This window comes from Primulina tabacum, chromosome 1 (genome assembly GCF_025594145.1).
Source record: "Primulina tabacum isolate GXHZ01 chromosome 1, ASM2559414v2, whole genome shotgun sequence".
Classification (NCBI taxonomy): Eukaryota; Viridiplantae; Streptophyta; class Magnoliopsida; order Lamiales; family Gesneriaceae; genus Primulina; species Primulina tabacum.
In genome coordinates, this window is record NC_134550.1 from 58278126 (window position 1) to 58297281 (window position 19156).

The following is a 19156-nucleotide window of genomic DNA, read 5'->3' on the forward strand; positions in this document are numbered from 1 at the left end:
TCTTTATTCTAAAAGCATAAAGAAAAAATCTGATTTGTTTTTTAAAAATTATTAGTTGTGAACAATTTTTTTTTACAAAAATATTGTAAAACACTTATTTTAATATTTTAACTTATAAAACAATAAAATATTTTTAAATTATTGTCCAAATTACTCTAATAAATTTGACATCATATGTTATCAAAATCAAGATGAAATAATAGAATGTATTATTTTTAAGCATCTCATCTAATTTTTTTGATGCAAGCAATATTATAAATTATAATCGATTTTGGTCACTGAACAAACACCAGACAAGCCCCCGTGTGTCGTCCGAGACCAAGGAGACCTCCTCCACTCTCCTCTTCTCCGCACCTTTGTCTGTCAACCAGGACGGTATCCCAAGTCTCCAATCAGCCTCAAACCCAAAACCCTATTTTTATAATACTTTCCTTAATCTCAATTTTCCAAGTCTCCCTGACCCACCTGGTACGTTGATCATTTCGGTGTATTTCTTACGTCTGTAGTCATCACGCCTCTGTTTTTTTTGAAGAATCATCATAGCATCTATTCTTTTTTATCCTTCTCACCGTTGCATGTTCATCGGACTTTTCTTGATCCGAAGTATATCGCTTGCTGTTCAATCAGAATCGAATAGGCTGTCAAGGATATACAATCTCGGGCAGCTAGGGTCAGAAAATTACAGAGCGACGAGCAAGAACCATTGTCGAGAAATCGGTGATTTGACGGAGGGGAGGCTGACCCAGGTGGGTTTACGTTGGTAATATGTAGTATCTCTTCATATAGTTCCTCTGAATTTGAGCTTTTATTGTACAATTTTGTTTTTCTTACAAGTTAAGTCGAGAGCGAGATGGAGAATGGGGACGGTGAATTGGAAAGTAGATTTTCTGGGTTGGGGATGAACGATCACAGAAATGTCAATGGCAACGATGGGTTGTTTCAGGTGATGAAAGCTGTAGAAGCTGCTGAGGCCACCATTAAACAGCAGGTCTTTTCCTATTACACATATCTCATCCCATGCGGTTGAAAATAACCATTTTCCTATGTAGCTTATTATTTTCATGCCATAGATTTTACAGTTTAATCAGATATATATGAAAATTTATTTGACCGAGGAACAAAGTATTTGGTTGGTACCTCCATCGTGATTCTCGCTCGACCTTGAATGATTAGTGTACCCTGTACCCTATATACTAATATGAGCTAAACCCTGTAGCTATTTGTAGCAGTTTTATACCCGAAAGTAAATACAATATGATTGTGAGGAAGGAGGAATGATCTTTAACATAGGTGCCAGCGTTTCTATTATAAACCAAATTGCGAAGGAGCGAACCTTTGTGTAAGTGCCGTCATTCATATTAACTTTATCCCGGAATCTTGGTACTTATTTATTTTAAACTGCAATAAGAAAGTAGGATTACTGTGATCTGAAGGTGATTGTACTTAAATGTCTCTTTTTATTGACTTGTAACGTCTACCATCTCAACCATGGGGACAAAGTCAGGCGTTCTAAAATGGTATATCTTGTATATATTATATAACTAGTAGCTAATAATCACCACTTCAGATTCTTTTTCATTTATGCCGATTCTTTATTATGTCACCTCCTTTCCTTTTGACGATCCTTTTTATGCCTCAATGCAAGCAATAAAACATGTTACATTTGTTTAATTGTTTTTGTTGATTTTCTTTTGGAATTTCCTGAAATAGAAACTCAAAAAAGTGGTAACCAAAAAAGATTCTTGTGGATGGATATATATGTTTCCCGTGCTTACATCAATATTTTATGGATTTTGTAATAGAATAGCAATATATTAAAGGCGTTTAGTATCAAAGGATTGCCAGATGGATGCTATGCTATTATTTATGTTGCGGGAAGGAAAGTGAACGTTGTGCGTGGTTCACTGTATTGGCCATTACTTCCTTTTGTTCATGTTCTCACTATTTTATTATTAGGTCTCTAAATCATGAGATTGAGCGAGATACTCAACTAGAATACTTTTCAACGATAGTTTGTCAAAAAGTTTCATACAATCGACATCGTCATCAGTCTTCAGGTTAACATAAGTTCGCTGTAACCTTCTTCTGGGAATGATATCATCTCAAGATTATCATCATCAATCCCTGGACCTGGGAAAAACAATAGAGCCTCTTATTGCCGTAAACTTTATTGTTAATTGGATTTGGTGAAGTTATCTGGTGTTTGTGTACTCCGGACAGCTTTGATTTTCTCTACCACACATTTAGGCTTCTCCACCATGTTCCTGTGTATACTGGCATAGTTCTAGGGACTTTGAGCGCTATGCCTGCTTACATCTGTAGAAGCCATAAAATGCTGACCTTTTTATTTTGTGTGGTTAAAAGGTAAGTTTTTCTGTGGCATCATGAACTAGCTTAGTTCTTAGGTTTACGAACACCCTGCCAACTGAAAACTTTTGAAGCCTTGAATTGCTGTCCTTTTTTATTTTATGTGGTTAAATGGTAAGTTCTTTTGTGGCACCACTGGATTTCTGCTTCTAACACTCTGAGCTTATCCCAGGTACAGCCTTTGTTGGTCAGTGCAGTCTGGTCATTTATGCAGGCTTGATAGCCTCAAATGTTCAGATTTAATTAAAATTTGAAGCGACTAACTGAAAAGGAATCACAGTCTGCAAAGTTATCCTCACTTCAATTTTGGCCAGAGTGCAAAACTTTATTTGGTCCCTTTTTCTTGTTCCTATTAAACCGTCCTTATCTGTATTTGTTACTCATTTGTTATCTCTATAACATGGAGTCACACTGTTTCAAAAATAAATCGACCATATAAATTAATATCTTGAACTGGCCAAAGATGAGTTTTATTGGGATTTTGGTGGAGGTATTTAAACTCCTCCATTATTTTAACTAGGCAGGTAGACTTGTCACTAAGATAAGATTTTTGGTATCTTGACTCTAATGAAACTACATGCTATGGCATTCCTAATCATTGTTTAATTGCGAATTCCTGCTCTCTGGTGAGTTTTTATCTACTCCCATGGGCCCATGATAATTACCTGAAACTGAAAATCTATGGTTTCCCTTGTCATTTGTAGGTGGAAGAGAACAATCGTCTGAGATCTGAACTCCAGAAAAAACACGAGGAACTTGAGAAATTTGTGAGATTTCTTGCATTATATGTTTCCTGTTTCAATATTTTACTACAATTTGACGTCAAAATTCTTCTGCTCCAGATCTGCTATAATATGTATGATTATAGTTTTTTACATTTCGATTTGATTGGTGTGTGAGCGTGGAAATGTAATTGACTGGTTGCTTGTGTCGCAAAGAAACTATCTAAAGCATCTACAGTGCCTACAGATTTCAGAATATTGTCTTATCTATTGTGCTCCATGCAGAAATTAGGCGATCCGGGATACCAAAATTCCCAATCAGGTGATCAATGGGTTGGACATGTTGATGAACCTCACAGAACTGATCAAATAAATCCAGGGTCCCATAATCGAATGAGTGGAATGAGAACTGTGGATATTAGTTCTGGACGCGATTTATCAAATTCTGCTCTTCAAAAAGATTTGAATCAAAATGATATGGACCAGACAACTCACGCTTGTATGGAAAACCATTTTGGTAATAGCATGGTAAATGGATCATCAAGGTATATCCGGGGTGGTGAGATAACATCAGATAATTCCGTTGCTTCACAGATTGTGTCGCCATCTAATACATCATTTTCCCCTATCAGGTATCGCATACGCAAATAACCTATGAAAATAATATGAACTGAATATGAATTTGTTGTCTTGATGTGTGTTTTCCATTGCCTGCTTTTATAGGTACCAGCTAGAAGGCAGTTCAGATTCACAGCTAAAAATATCTGGACAGGGTTTGATTTCAATGGGGGAAGTTAATATTAATAGTCAAAAGCAGGTAACTCTTCTAATTATGCTTTGGTAAGTATAATATCCTCAATCTGCTAATATGGATGGGCTGTAAGTATCAATGCATGTTGAAATCAAATAATAGGTCAAACCTGTAACTGAGAATTGAATTTCAAAATTTGGTTTGTGTGAGTATTGTTCCTAAAATTTGGCCAATGATTGAAATCAAATAAGAGTTCATAGCTATAAGTTACTTGTATTCATCTTTCATTTTTAGCATCTTATGTTTATATGTGCGTAGGATCTTGTTACAAAGGTCCGAGAGCATGAAGAGGAGATTTTGCAATTAAAAAATCATCTTGCAGAGTACTCCATAAAGGTTTGGTAGAAAGTTGTATATTGAGATCTTATTGGCTGTGTGAAAGTACTTATATTTTCTTATTGGTGTTGTGGCTTCTTCTTTTTTTTAGGAAACACAAATCCGGAATGAGACTTATGTTCTGGAGAAGCGCATATCATATATGCGCATGGTAGGAAGTATTTGCTTTACTACTTATTAAGATAGTCATTTTGTTCTGAATCTTGATGGAGGTTCTATGCTTTTATTCTTTCCAAAGGCCTTTGATCAGCAACAACAAGAACTTGTTGATGCTGCATCTAAAGCAATTTCTTACAGACAAGACATTATGGAGGAGAATGTACGGCTTACATATGCATTGCAGGTACTTCTACAAAACAGTTTCCCTTCAGTGCCTCATGTGTTAAACCAGTTTTGATCCTTTTGGCTTGATCATGGCTGCTTTTGAATGTGTACAACTTCAGTTTCAAATTAAATTTGTTGAGAAAAAAATTAAATTTTAGTGTAATGAAATTGCATCACTGAACATTGATAAGTTGGTCTGAATGGTAGTTGAGGGAACTGGTTTTGGTTTCTTCTGGCCTATAGATGTTCATGTGATCTCGATGCATTTTTGTTTGTCATTTGCCGACGGAATTTATTACCTTGATCGTATACAACTAAATATCGTGCTTGAAGCATTAATTCTAAACATCTTATTTACGTCTACCAATTACTTTCTTAATCTTTTGGTCATACTTTATAAGATGGTGATGATTTACGAGGACAAATGATATAATAGACATCATTTATCTAACCAATCAATTAGTATGGTGTATGCTGAAGCTATGGAGTTGCTCTTTCAGGCTGCACAACTAGAAAGATCAATGTTTGTATCTTCTTTAATGCCTCTTCTTGCTGAATATTCTCTTCAGCCACCTGTTGCTGATGCCCAATCCATTGTCAGTAACATCAAGGTTACTAAGCACTATCCTACCCTCTTTAATTCGTGCAATATATAAGATATTATCTAGACATGGTATTTATGTTGCTTGCTGCAGTTTACATGGTGTAATTATGGGTGATTTTATTGAGATTAGGGTTGGTGGAGTTGTGTGTTTGAGATTATTTTAGTAATCAGTGTTAAAACTAGTAAGAAAGGCTTTATTTTTGTTGTCTTTGAACATACCTGCACAGCTTCGCTATATTAATTATTTCGACTCGTGATAATTTAAAAATGAATACATGCTAAAAAATCGAAAATATAATTCTAATAAAAAAGTCATTCTAATTGATTATAAACAATCCGATAAAAATCACCCCTAAAGGTTCTGAAAAGTGAACTAAGATGTGAAGTTGTTAAATCACTTCCCAATTTAAGGATATGCGGGCAGGCAGCTCATTTCAGCTGCTAATATATTTTCAGCAATTTAATTATTTGTATACACCTAGCTTATAAATTTAGTGGTTTTGTTATGTGGTACTGGAGGAGTTGTATATCTTTGGTGCAAGTAACAATCTTTTATTACCAAGTCAAATTCAATGATTCCTAGATATCTGTTTGAATTTATTCATCATTTTTGTTAGTAAATACGAACTTAGCTGTTTCTAAAGAATTGTTCCTTATGGCTTTTTTACAGATTTCTTTTAATATTTCTGACTGCCATAATACATAATATTCTTATACAGTTGTCCTGTCCCGTGTTCTGAAATTCCTTCGGCTTATGAAAATGAAACAAAACCTTAAATTTAAAATGCTTTCTCATATGAGATTCAATAGTGTAAAAATTTGACTTTACCGTTAACTAATATATTGTACTATTACCTTGTTGAATGATCAGTACCGTTACCTACTAAAAAGATGATGAGCCACTATCATATCTAGACGTGGGTGGGATGAATATAATCATGCCTCATGGTGGGGGATTATGTTTATATAAACTTCTGTTTGTTGGGATTTCAGGTTTTATTTAGACATTTGCGGGAGCAGCTTCTTGTAACTGAGGTATGTTGTAGAAACTTTAATTTTTTTTTACAAAATATATTTATGGAGGGATTTATATCCAAGAGACATCAATTGATGCTGCACTTGGGCTTTATTTTTCAAATTCTTGTGTCACATGTTAGTCACTTGTTTTCCAGGGAAAGCTCAAGGAGTCACAGTACCAACTAGCTCCCTGGCGCTCTGATGTGAATCCCTCAAATTTGAGTCAATCACCATTTCATCCTATTGAGGTAGGGTTGTTCTATACTCTTTGATTTTAGGATTTTAAATTTACTGCTTCCAGCTTTTGGCTTTATCTCTCTTTATTATGCCAATTAAATACTAAAAAGGTTAAAAGTCGTTTGGTGATAATATATATGATTGTTTTTAAAATATATAAATATGAGCAAAAGTACAGTTTTCTCTTTGATGTACAAGGTTGCATTAACTTTCTTTGAGAGTTGGATGTAATTCATTGACATTTTTATAAATTTACAGTGATCTGAAGCTTGGAAATCAGCTTAAGCTTTTGTGAAAAATTACTGTAGCATCTCTTTCCTTTTGGATTGGCTTCTAAATGTATTTTACAATTGAGTACTGACCTCATGTGAATTATATCTTTTCTGTCAGTTGAAAAATGGGCTCGAACTGGTACAGCAACCAACATTTTCTACTGGAAGTATGCCATCTTCATATCCTCAAACAACACTTGACGAAAATCTACTGGGTCGACCTCAAAGTGGTCTGAATAATGCTGTGAAGAATCCGGAGCACAATGAATTAGGGAGGTATCCACATGTTGCTAACAGGTGAGTCTGGTTGAATGGAGAATCTGAAGTTGATGATGAAATGAAATGCATTCTCTACCCGGTACATTTTGTTGCAGCTCTTGGTTTCTTAATGTGTGAACATGAATGATTTACTGATGGCATTTCCTGCTTGTTACTCAAACAGTATGAAAGAAAACTGATCTTTTACATTCTTGAATAGTTTGATCGATTTCTTTTGGTTTTCACTCATTGTATAAGCTTGTTCGCTTCAGATAGAGGCTTTTAACCTTGTTATTTCTATTTGTTTATTTATTGAATTTCTTGTTGGGAATGTTGTGTTTGTTGTATGGTTGCAATTCAACTGACGTATTTGAAGAATTTTGAAATACTAGGATAAGTTAGTTTTTTTTTTAAAAAAATTACGAGGATAAGTTTGTATTAGGACTGGGTTAATAATGCTTGTACCTTTTTATCGGTTTTCCACTCATTACAGATATTATGATGTGAGTAGATGTAAAGTCCACTTTTTTTCACTAACACAGGTTTATTTGGCATGTGGAAGATCGTTTTTATTCCACACTGTCAGTGCATCTGTTGTGGTTAGTGGCCTTGTGAAGCACTGGGAGTGGTGAATTTTTAATTCTGAATCAATACCAACACTTAAAAAAAAGAAATGGTATTAGCTTGTGCATTTCACCGGCTGAAAGCGAACTACCTTGATTTAGATATAGTATTTGATTTGCAATGAGTTTCAGTCAGTACAACTCATTGTTAGCTACTCCTCAAAGCATATGCTTCTTGCTCTTTAGGACTGCTGCATCCCAGGAAGTACCTGCACAGTTCACTATCAACCAGACTGATTCAAATCTTGTTCGAAATAATGAAGAAACTGTGAGCAAAAAGGTCACATTTGGTGATCTGGTTCGAAGTAGTGGCGTCGACGAACCTGACATTCAAGGAAACCATAGTGATAGAGAGCCTTCAGTTAATTGGACTTCTATAGCTTCCGCATGCAGCACAACTCTTGATGATCCTAACTCCTCATATTCTCCTTATCTAGCACCAGTTCTTGAGGAACCATCATCCTCTTTCTCTGATGGTCAAAATTCTTATCAACATTTTTCACTGTTTTAAGCATAATTATGCTGTACAAAATTCTAAATTTTGTTAACTTTGACCAGCTGCAGATGATGATCCACTACCAGCAATAGAGGGTCTCCAAATATCAGGCGACACATATCCCGGACAGCAACTCCGAGCTAGTGGATATTCTATTAATGGAACAACCAGTTGTAATTTTGGGGTTATTATCTGTGGTCTCTCCGATTTTGTTACATTTTATTGTGAATACTTAATATCTCTTCCTTTTATTGTTGTTAACTAGTTTTTTTCCTCAATTCACAGTGGTTACGGCATATGGAAGATGGATCTTTTAATTATATTGATGGTATTTTTTTTATTTGTAGTTTTGGTATTAACTTTTCTCGGGTTAATTTCTGATAATTTTCATATTGCTGATTACAGGTGCAAAGCAACCAGATTATCTTGTTTCCGCTGATGATGTTGATACATATCTTGCCATTGAAGTACAGCCGCTTGATGACCGGAAACGGAAGGTATTCTCAGATGTGTGGGTTGATGTGTGCTTACTTGAATATGCGACCGCAAACCACTCATGTTTGTTATTTGTGCTTTCATGTTGTTTGCTATTTAACTTCAGCTAACAAGGAATGCACTAAAAAGGATGGTAATGTGGGAACAGTGATGATGACATTCTTCAATTATCTGCTGTGAATGCCTGTTTTGACTCGAAAATGTCATTTGTTTTGCATATTTTAGAGTTGGAGTGACATTAATTTTATGTCATTAGATTTAGCTTAGACAGATTGTCGGTTGAATTAATGAGAAATGAGGTATACTGTGCTACATTAAAATAATAGTTCTAAAGCATCGGAAATCATTTTTACTTCTATGTATGTACTCCTGGATCTTCAACAGATATAAAGCAATGGAAGGACACCGATAAAGTGGAGTTTACTAATGGAGTGTTCATTTTTGTGCTAAGCTCACTTGAGAAATACTTATTTGAGCTGTACTCGTACTATCCTCGATTGAATCAATTTGAGAATTGAGTGTTTCTCTATGATGTCAAGAAAATATTTTCCATTTCCTGCTATGAGAAATTGTCTTTTCAAAATTACGCTGAAACTTAATGGACACTCTCTAACTAAACAGATACTTTTCAGCATAAATATAAAGCATGTTCAAATCACATTTTTAACTTGCATTTTGAACTCCAAGTTGTTAACCTAACTAGGGGGAGGAAGTATCAGATTATGAACAATTGGATCCTTGCCAGAAACTTTTCACGATCAAGGATATCATGCTGCCAATGAATGTACATTTTCGTTAAGATATAACTAATGAACTTGTCATCTTGTGAAGTCTTAATATGATGCTATTTTGATTTTAATATGCTAAATGAAAATTTAACAGGTTGATAAGCAAAATAATGACACCACACCAACATGATTGTAATGTGCATAGAAGGCTGCATGGCTTGGATTTGTTTGAAAAGCACATTGCATGCTTTGAATGATCGAGAAAGAACGAGGAAGAAAAAGTTGATGTTTAGCCTCTAAAAGATATAATATTACATTCACTGCTGATAATCCCTGCTCTGCTAAGCAAAAAGACGAGCTTGGATGGCTCTGTAAAACTGCAATGTTAGTTGCTATGCAAAACAATTTATAAGTTAATTATTAGTAGAGGCAGAAGCATGGATATATTTTCGGGTCTACTCATCAAAGACCTCGGTTAACTTCTGGAATACAATCCTTAGTACCGGAAGTACATGGTTTGGTTGCACCATTATTAACGATGAGCGTAATTGAAATTCTTATACTTAGGGGTCTGTATGTATTTGCACAATATACATAAACTATGTACATTGTATGAAATAACATAGTTCCTTTTTGTATATTAGGATTGCCACTGGGTTTTAGATGAAAATTAAGCAAATTAAGAGTTTGAAATTTTACTTTTTTTTTAATCCTTAAATAGTGGTCTTGATTGGTGGATGTCACATCATCACATTCATGTAGTGGTACTTTTGAAAAGAAATTTTTGTTTCCTAAAATAGAATAAGAGCATCCAATTTTTAAAAATTGTTTTGTTTATGCCATGTGAATACTGTATCTTTTTTTAAAAAAATAATACCATGACAATCATTATGTGTTAGCAAGAATTGCTCTCTTGCGGTTTCTGAAGATCGTGTTTCTTTCGTTTCAGGGTGAACTTGTGAAGGTCTTCGCCAATGAGCATATGAAAATCACATTAGGTAATGGATTCTTGGCAAACCTTATCTTGCCTGAAAATTTCATAATTATGTTTTATGGTGTATCTTGTTGGTTCACAACATTCAATTATCTTTGTAGTTTGTTGGAAATTGTTTGAACCTATACCACACCTTCTTCAATCTACATACTATTTGTTCTACATTTGTAGAGACAATCCTAGGGGGAATTTTCACATAAATTTCTTCTTCAAGATCACCTTGTAAGAATGTATTAATAGTTTTTTTTATAAAAACCGACATTATATTGATTAATAAAATTAATTACAAAATGCGAACAAGAGGTCCACATAAATGAAGTAAGATATCTCCATAGTCAAAATAGATTAACATAATGCATGACACCAATTCCTATACAAATCTGAGACCGAGAACAATTTGAATTCTACAATCCTCGAACTCCATCAAAAAAGATTTCGTTGAAATTGTTTGTTTTGAAATTTCCCGAAAAGCTAATCATAGGTTCTTCTCGAAATCCTGAATTTAATTTTCTACCAACACTCCTCAATGAAGTCTTCTCGATCTTCAAAGATCCTCTTTTTGCTTTCCATCCACCTCGACCAACTCAAACATTGAACCACCACATTCCAAAAACTTCTATCCTCCTTCCCAAATCCTGTCTGAGATCCGCCGCCAATAAATCTCAAGTTGATCTCGGGGATACCCAAATCAAGATGAAATATGCCGATGCTTTAAACAAAGACAAAATGAAAAAGACAGTGAATACACACAAAGAGAAATTGATTATACTAGTCTATTTCAAAGTCATAATTTCAAAAATGACCTTCTTTATTACACATTTTTCATTATGTCTTATTTAATTAAAAAATCCTAAAATACCCTTTCTCTATGAACACACATGTTCCATTTTCGTGATTTATTTGTTTAATTATCTATTATTTATCTTTAAAATTTGATTTAACATTTGTTCTGTTTTATTTAATTTATAATATATTAAATTTTTTTAATATTACTTACTTATTTCAATAAACATATTTTAAAAAAATTATGAATTGTTAGTTTGAATTAGTGCATACGAAACCACCAAGATTATAATATTTTAATTACGATTGTTGCTCATCTAAAATAATATAAATAAAATCACCAATCACCATGATTATGAAACGTAATAATTACGTCAATGTGAGTTTATACAAATATAAACAAAAAATCTGTCTCAATTAAGTCTCTACTTTATTCCATGCTAACAGTTTATGAGTATGCACAACAAACCTTCAAAAAATAAAATGCATAAAAATGATACTCGACAAAAGAATTATCACAAATTATCACCACTCTATGTCCAAATGCATGGAATTTATAAGATTATTCGAGAAATTGCGAAAATCAAATAAAAATTTTGAGATAAAGAAATTGATGGTGAATAGAATTTAAATGATAGAGGATATCTATGTAATTTGATATGATAAAAAGACTATTTTGGTAAATTAATTTAACTGAAGACTAAAATTGATTATAGTACTTGTGTGAAGTCTATTTAAGAAAATCTCCCATAAACAAATGGTCCAGAGTCTCTATTTTTTGCCAACATAACACACCGATTTGGACAAAGAGAACAAGAATAATTTTTTTTTGCAATATCTCAGACGATGGTAATTTCCCAAGTACCGCAATCCAAGAATACTTGCACCTTGGATGGAATAGGCACTTTCCAAATTGCTTGATAAAACAAAAATGACGAATAACTAGAATCTGAAAAGAAAGACTCTAAAAAAAGATTTCGCCGAAAACTGCCATGAAGAATCCCAAACCCAGTCTCTAATGTCTTTCGCTCCCTCGATCAATATGATCTTATCTAAAGATTCGATCAAAGAACCTAACTCAATTGCCTCCCATTCCCTGAGAACCTTCCGAAAATAAAAATTCGAAGAAAGAGTAGAAGGGATGGATGAAAAATTGGATTGTGCCGAGTAAGAAATACGATGATTATGGACCGTCAAAATCTGAAATAAAGACAGATAAAGATCCTGAAAGAGGAATTCCCCACCATCTATCTTACCGAAACCTGATCTTATCTCTCTCCTTGACCACCACTCTCACTTACCGAAGAAAAGTAGGATAGATTGTGAAGATAAATTTTTATGGAAATTTAAATTGTTGCAGTTTCCATATCCAAATTTTGAAAAGCCGGATAGATTCTGGAGACAAATTTCCAGGGAAATATAAACAGTTTCCATATCCAATTTTGGTTTCCAAGCACAATAACACTATCAACGTTTATCTTTGTAATTGGGCGGACACCTTGTGATGGTTTGTACAATAGGCCTGACTAGGACCTTTGGCAACCAATATTTCCTTGACTATACTTCAGCAATATGAGCTTCACGCTATCTCCTTGTCCGATTCTTCATATTCCATGCTTATGTGGAATTGTGGCATGCCATGCAGCTTCATCAGTTACTCTTTGGTGTGCCAATATTTTTTAGACTAGGTGCAATTAGAAGGTTTTGACTGGCCTGGCAGTTTACTTCTTCGTTGAATGACCGCTCTAACACAATTCTTTTGTACTTGTTTTTTATGCCAGTGATGAAGTCTTAACAAAATATTCTCAACCTTAAATTCCTTCTACAGCACGGTTTATTTAATAGGCGACAGATTCTTTTTGCCAAGAACTTGAAAGCTTACTCCATCGAACTCAGGCCAGCCAAAAAATCATTAATTCTCTCCTTTTCACAACACCTTTTAAGCATGCTCAATCTTTACTGCACTTCATCTGCATGCATTGATAATGGTCCATTTCTTGCCAAAGACTTTTCAATCGATTGGAATATTTAGTGACTGTCAAAATTCCCATTCCCTGTTTGGCGTCGGCAATTTTAGTCTCAATTTCATAGATTTGTGCAGAGTTGCCAATCTTCAAACATGTCTGTTTGGGGCCTCCAAAATTACTTTGGCAGTGTTAAGGAACATATAGGGGTCATTGATTTCTAAGGACATGGAATTCCAAATCTAGGAGATCATCATTGAGTCTTCTTCATCTCATGACGTAAATTTGCAGATGGCCTAATTAATTTCAAGTGTGTTCGCACTGGCTGAGGCTGTTTCAAATAATTTCTCCTATATGCTGCCTGAATTTTTAGTAGTTCTCAACAGTAGAATAAATGTTCTCAGTGGCCTGGGTCTTAATTGCTTAAGGTTCAGTTGTGGTTGAATTCAGTGGAGTTTGACATGGCTCAAGAAGAACGGAGGAAGAAGAAAAGAACAAGGACCAGAAAAGAACGAGAAAATTTTTTCTAGATGACAACTAGAGAAAAAGATGATGAAATTTTTGGAAACATGGACTAGGAAAGAAATTATCAAAATTGAATAAGAAAGAATGCAATTTTTCAAAGAAAGTCTATGGCTCTAATACTATGAAAAAATATGTCAATTTCTCTATATTTTAAATCATGATTGCTTATATGTATATAAATTTACAACTGTGGAGGCTTAACTAAGAAGGAATAAGATTAGAAAATAATATAATTCTAAGTTACATATAAAAAACTAAATTTCCTAAAATTAGGGATTATGGCAACCGGTAAATCTCTTGTATTCCTTTTAAAAAATCTCTTGTATTACATCTTACAGTGTCCTAAAATAGATGTGTTTTCCCTTAATATCTAGCACGGGTAGAATATTTAATACTATTCTTTTTGTTTCTGTCTTTTCTTCCACCACATTAATTTGCTCATGGCGAGGACCAGAGATTCTCCAGTGAGGCTGCGCGTAGTTATTAAAAGCGTGCACCTGGTTGCGCCTAGGTGAAAGGTCCAGCCAGGCGCACCCAATAACCCAAGCGCAACACTTGAAATAAGCGTACTTAAAGCTTGCGCCTCTACGTAGGCTTGAGGCATCCGAGAGACGCATAAGCGCTTGCTTTAAAGAAGTGGGCTGATATTTTATAAGTAAATAAAAATTAACTCGAGGCCAACCAATTTTGAAGCCCAATTAGCAAAGCTCATGACAATTTAATGATCAAAGAACCTTGTTGTCACTCATTTATGCAAGACTTTTTTATCAGAAAGTTCAGACGTCATCTATACAAACTTTTAATGTCATCTTCCCTCTATGATGATGATGATGGTGATACAGCTGAGGAAACACGAAAAAGAATTTGATGATTTAGATGATATTGTAATCCTCTCAATGCAAATTTTTACTCTAATTTCTTTCACACTCATGACTCACCATGGTTTTGGAAGTAGATGATGATGATGATATAGTTGAGAAAGATGAATATGAATTTAATGATTTAGATATTTGAAGTTTTTTTTCCTTAATATACTGTGAATTACTGACTTATTAATGAATTTTAGATGATTAAAGTTTTTTCTGGTTATGATTCACGTTACATTATCTTTTAATGAATTTTTATTTATAATGTTTGCTATCTTTGTGAAAATATTTAATTTATGTAATATTATAGATTTATAGTATAAATCCCTTTATATATATTGAATTTTAAAATATATCCCAAATACGCTTTACTCCGATAAAGCGTGCGTTTCAGGCTCCAGGGTACTCTAGCGCTTTAGTGTGCCTTGAGCCCTAAATAACTATGGGCCTGCACCTGCACATTAGCTTAACATTTTCTCTTTTGTGAATCTAAGAATTTGTTGCTAAAGAACTGAGAGAATAAGAAGTCTTCAAATTGGGCCACACGATTAGGAATGATACTTACCTGCCAAATCAGTAGGTCACTTATGTTAGCTTGTTTTTGCTTCTCTAAGCTTTATTGCAGTTCTTTGGTGTGAGTATAACAAAGAAAACGAGAAGATGAGAAAAAAGATCGATAACCTTTTTCTCCAAGTCTTCTTAGGCCGTTAACTTTGGGTTGATAAATCATTTTCTCTTTAATAAGTTTCTAATTAAAAGTAAATCAATTTTTTCCCTGTGGGCATCTTTCGTGTTTCCTAAAATACCTGTTAAATTTTTGTTTCATTGTTGAACACTTGCTGCTCCTGGTTTTCAGCAATTTTGTCCTTTTGTCTTGCAGACCCAGAAATGCAAAATTGCATAGAGAAGACTCTTTATAGTGGTCATGCTTCATATAAATTATCACTGTCGGTGAGATGACTCCTTATAAATGATATTTTCTTCAACCTCGAACAACACTTTTTAATTCATACCTTGAAACCGTGGCATTAATTTACCTCGTGCTTACTTTTTCTCTTTGACAATGAAGACTGGTTATCTTGATATATGGGAGCCAGCTACATTGACCATTAAAAGGGATGGTTACAGCATAAAGTACAGTGGCCCTAGTGGTGATGTAATCACTGAAAAGTTTTCAACCTCCACAATTGTAAGTTCTATGTCCATTTGCACTTTTGTCTTTTATGATAGAACTCTACCCTGTCCTACCCAAAAGCTCTAAAAAAGTAGCAATATCCAGAAAAATAATATGTCCATTTTTTGTCCATTTCTGAATTATCAAGCTTTTATCCTCTCATTTATCTAACACGTCATAAATTTTATTTTCTATTGAACTCATACCATATACCTTATATACACTTGTTTGTTTGATATTAATATTCCTTTCTAAATTATTTAGGTCTCAATTCCTTCTGGAAGTGTGACAGAATTTTCCATTATTGATCCGAGCGGCACTGAACGTCTTTTGCGGGCAGAGAATAGCTCGACGGATATAAGTGGGTAAGTCGAACTTACTTTGTTTGCTGTGTTTGTTGACTGGTGTGATTGCTGCTGTCAAATCTGATATAATCTGAAGAAGCCAGAGAATCCAGCTATCAAAACTTGTTCAAAATGAATAATGAAACTGCATCACAAGAATATGATCCCGGATTCACAAGGATTTTGGTTGAATGGGCTATTCCTATCTATAAGAAAACATTTGGGTCTCATGAACTAAATGGGGCCTGAAATGCTTCTACAAGCCATACTAGTGTAACAAATTGGTTTCCAACCAACATCTCAGGGTGTTCCTTTCTATAGATCTGCTTTGTTAGGTCCCATTTGGTTTATGGACATTCTGGAAGGAAATGTCGTTCCATTCTGAATCAAGTTAGAAGTAGAATCCTAGTTCTATTGTTTGTTGCCAATTATGAAAAGCACATATGTGGTGTTGAAAAATTTCTTTGAAGAACTAATTTGTTTTTATCTCTTCTAATTGCAAAACATTTTATCCGACACCCCACATATTCACCTGACTGAGTGTCAGGGACTCAATCCATGGGGCCCAGCCCAACTCAAACAAGAATCGAGCAGCAAAAATCAAGGATGTGCTATATCAAAGGTTTACTCATGGAAAGTTTAGAAAATAAGGAATGAGATTGATTGGATTTTTATTTACTTTCCTTTAATAAGTGCTAGAATCTCGAGCTTAGATAGGGGAATAATGGGCATATTTCTTTGATGCCAATTTAATGCTTATCTTGTATTTAAAGGGTTGCTGATGAAGAAATAAACATTCAGCTTTTCTCAAAAATATATAGCTAATATTGAGATCGCGAGGTTCTCTCAAACGAGCCTCGAACATCCAAAAAAATAGGTAGACAAGGTAGAAAAAACCACAAACAAATCTCAGAGTTAAACGATTAACCTCTTCACCGACCCATAACCCGATCCTTTACCCGTGCTCATAACACTGAAATACTGAATAAGAAACAAAAATTTCAATTTCTGCCCGCCTTTCAAAAAATTGTTGACCAAGCTTAAAATCAAAATCATCCCAAGCGTCATTCTTTTACAAAGTACCAGTTGTAATGGGGGTACAAATGACATCAGGGGATGGTATACTAGAGGTCTCAAACTGATCTGTGATGGTACTAATATTTTTGAACGAAAATTTTTTATGTATACAAGAGTCGAGGTTGCCTTTTCGGTAATGAGCAACAGAAGTTGTCGACAATGTTGGACCAACAAGTTGAGCCATGTGTTTTTCAATTGCATCGAGTGAAGTTTTCTTGAAACAAATGGAGCCTCAGTTGTGCAACTTTATTGTTGGTAATAGTGAAATTAGTTGCGTGCAGGAGAAGGAAATAAGACAGAATAAAAGAGGAGAAGATTTGGGGAAAATAGTGATGAAATTAAATGGAGAGCTGATCGATGATATATATATGGTGGTGAGAGGGCAGAAGATCATACTTGCGACTGGAGAAGTGGATGAATCGTGGACTTAATTGAGATGGGCAGTTGTTTTGGTGTGAATCTGAACGAGTGAAAGCTCTCTCTGAGAGAGCCAATTTATTTTTAGAAGATGTTACGATGATCTTCGACTTAATATTCAGTTTATATATTTGGAGGAGCGGTGTTCTCGGGGTCAGATGATTTATTACGACTTTGATTTGTTTTTACCCCTACACACAAGTAAATATTTGTGCGTTCTTTCACAGATCTTGGACTGAAGCACATCGTTACTATTCTCTATACTTGTCTAATTTTATTGGGGGAACACCTCCCAAATCAGTTTCTTCAGTACTTTGTCGTAACTATGTAATTTGCTTTTGTTTTTACAGTTGGAGGGATACAATCGTTCTTACTCTAAGGTTATTCATCGTGAAGGTAAACTTTAATATCATGCAAATGTTTTCAATAAATCAAGTGTGGCCAAGATGCATAATCCTCGTTAAATTCTTTTATCTCAAAATGAATCACTGATCTCCTTTATCACTAGTTTAGGAATTTTTAAGCTATTCTTCCCTGACTCTCGAATTTCTGCCTCTACATCTAGACCATTCATCTCCCATTCGCCTTATGCGGACCTATTCGTCCTTTTTTTCGAACAACTTACTCATCATCTCATTATGTAAAAAATACTACATGGGAAATGTATCAAAACATCTGTATATTAGCATGCAAATAAGTTCCAAAACAGCCTTCAGATTTGATATATTGATTTGATGTGCGGAGGTTTGGTTAGTATGCATGAATAGCAGGAGCACGCATCCCATTAAACACGATTATATGTTTATTTTTTGCAGGCTAATGAGAAGAAGAAGGGGAAGAAAAAAGGTCTGTTTTTCAACAAGTAAAGAATCACATAAACCTCTCCAATTGCACACCCCTAGAATCGGGTTTTACGCACATTTGGTTAAATTTTGCTTCAAGGGTTTTGTTCTAGGTTGTACAAAGTCAGGATTCTTTAGTTAACTTATATAAAGTTGGAGCTCCCTCTTCTTTCTTTTTTTTTTTCCCTAATTTTTTTATATTGAAAAACCACTCTCCTTCTGAAGCTCTGGAGTCGGATGTGGAGGCGAACAGGGAAAAGTGGTACACTTGTGTTGGTGAATTCATAATTTGTAGTGTATTTCTTTCTGGCATTTTTTGGTGAGTGTGTGAAAATGGTGCATTCAATTAATGATTAATATAAATTTTATTTATTTTTAATTAGTTAGACCCATTCATTGGGTTTAAACAAAGATCGATGAACAGTTTAAGTCACATATTTAAAGTTGGATTCATATATCCATAAATTGGATTGTATGAAAATTACTTGATAGGATAATAAAATCTTTTGCATCTAATTACTACCATTCTCCATTTCTTTCATGAAATAAAATCAATCATCGATAATAACTTATCCTGAAATGAAAAGTTTTAATTAGAAGTTTTAAGCCAAAAAGTTTACCTATTTATCTTTTTTTAAACTTATAAAATTTTATAATACGAGTTTTCTATCTTATCCGATTTATAAAAAATATTATTTTTATGTTAAATTATTACTTTAAACATTACATATAAATTGAATCGATTCGTCTCACACAAATATATATATATATATATATATATATATATGAGATTCGTCTCACACAAATATATATATATATATATATATATATATATATATATGAGACACCGTCGTCTACTTTTGAATTAATTAATCTACTA

The 19156-nt window shown here is 34.1% G+C and overlaps 1 protein-coding gene across 5 annotated transcripts; it reads left to right on the forward strand.

The window, feature by feature from the left end:
• Positions 1–275: 275 nt before the first annotated feature.
• LOC142554788 (uncharacterized) lies at positions 276–18655 on the forward strand. 5 transcript variants are annotated; one of them, XM_075665465.1, is made up of 23 exons: positions 276–468; positions 605–746; positions 835–988; positions 3072–3134; positions 3375–3721; positions 3813–3906; positions 4159–4236; positions 4328–4387; positions 4475–4579; positions 5061–5171; positions 6158–6199; positions 6337–6429; positions 6809–6987; positions 7758–8047; positions 8130–8251; positions 8353–8395; positions 8473–8564; positions 10240–10288; positions 15303–15373; positions 15492–15611; positions 15861–15961; positions 17785–17830; positions 18250–18655. In XM_075665465.1, the coding sequence occupies exons 3-23, from the start codon at positions 851–853 to the stop codon at positions 18298–18300; spliced, it is 2295 nt and encodes a 764-aa protein (XP_075521580.1). In that variant the 5' UTR covers positions 276–468; positions 605–746; positions 835–850; the 3' UTR covers positions 18301–18655. The 5 variants fall into 5 exon arrangements, with proteins under 5 accessions (XP_075521580.1, XP_075521586.1, XP_075521589.1 ...); XM_075665471.1 differs by having other exon boundaries at positions 628–746; XM_075665474.1 differs by having other exon boundaries at positions 628–746; positions 840–988.
• The last annotated feature ends 501 nt before the right edge of the window (positions 18656–19156 follow it).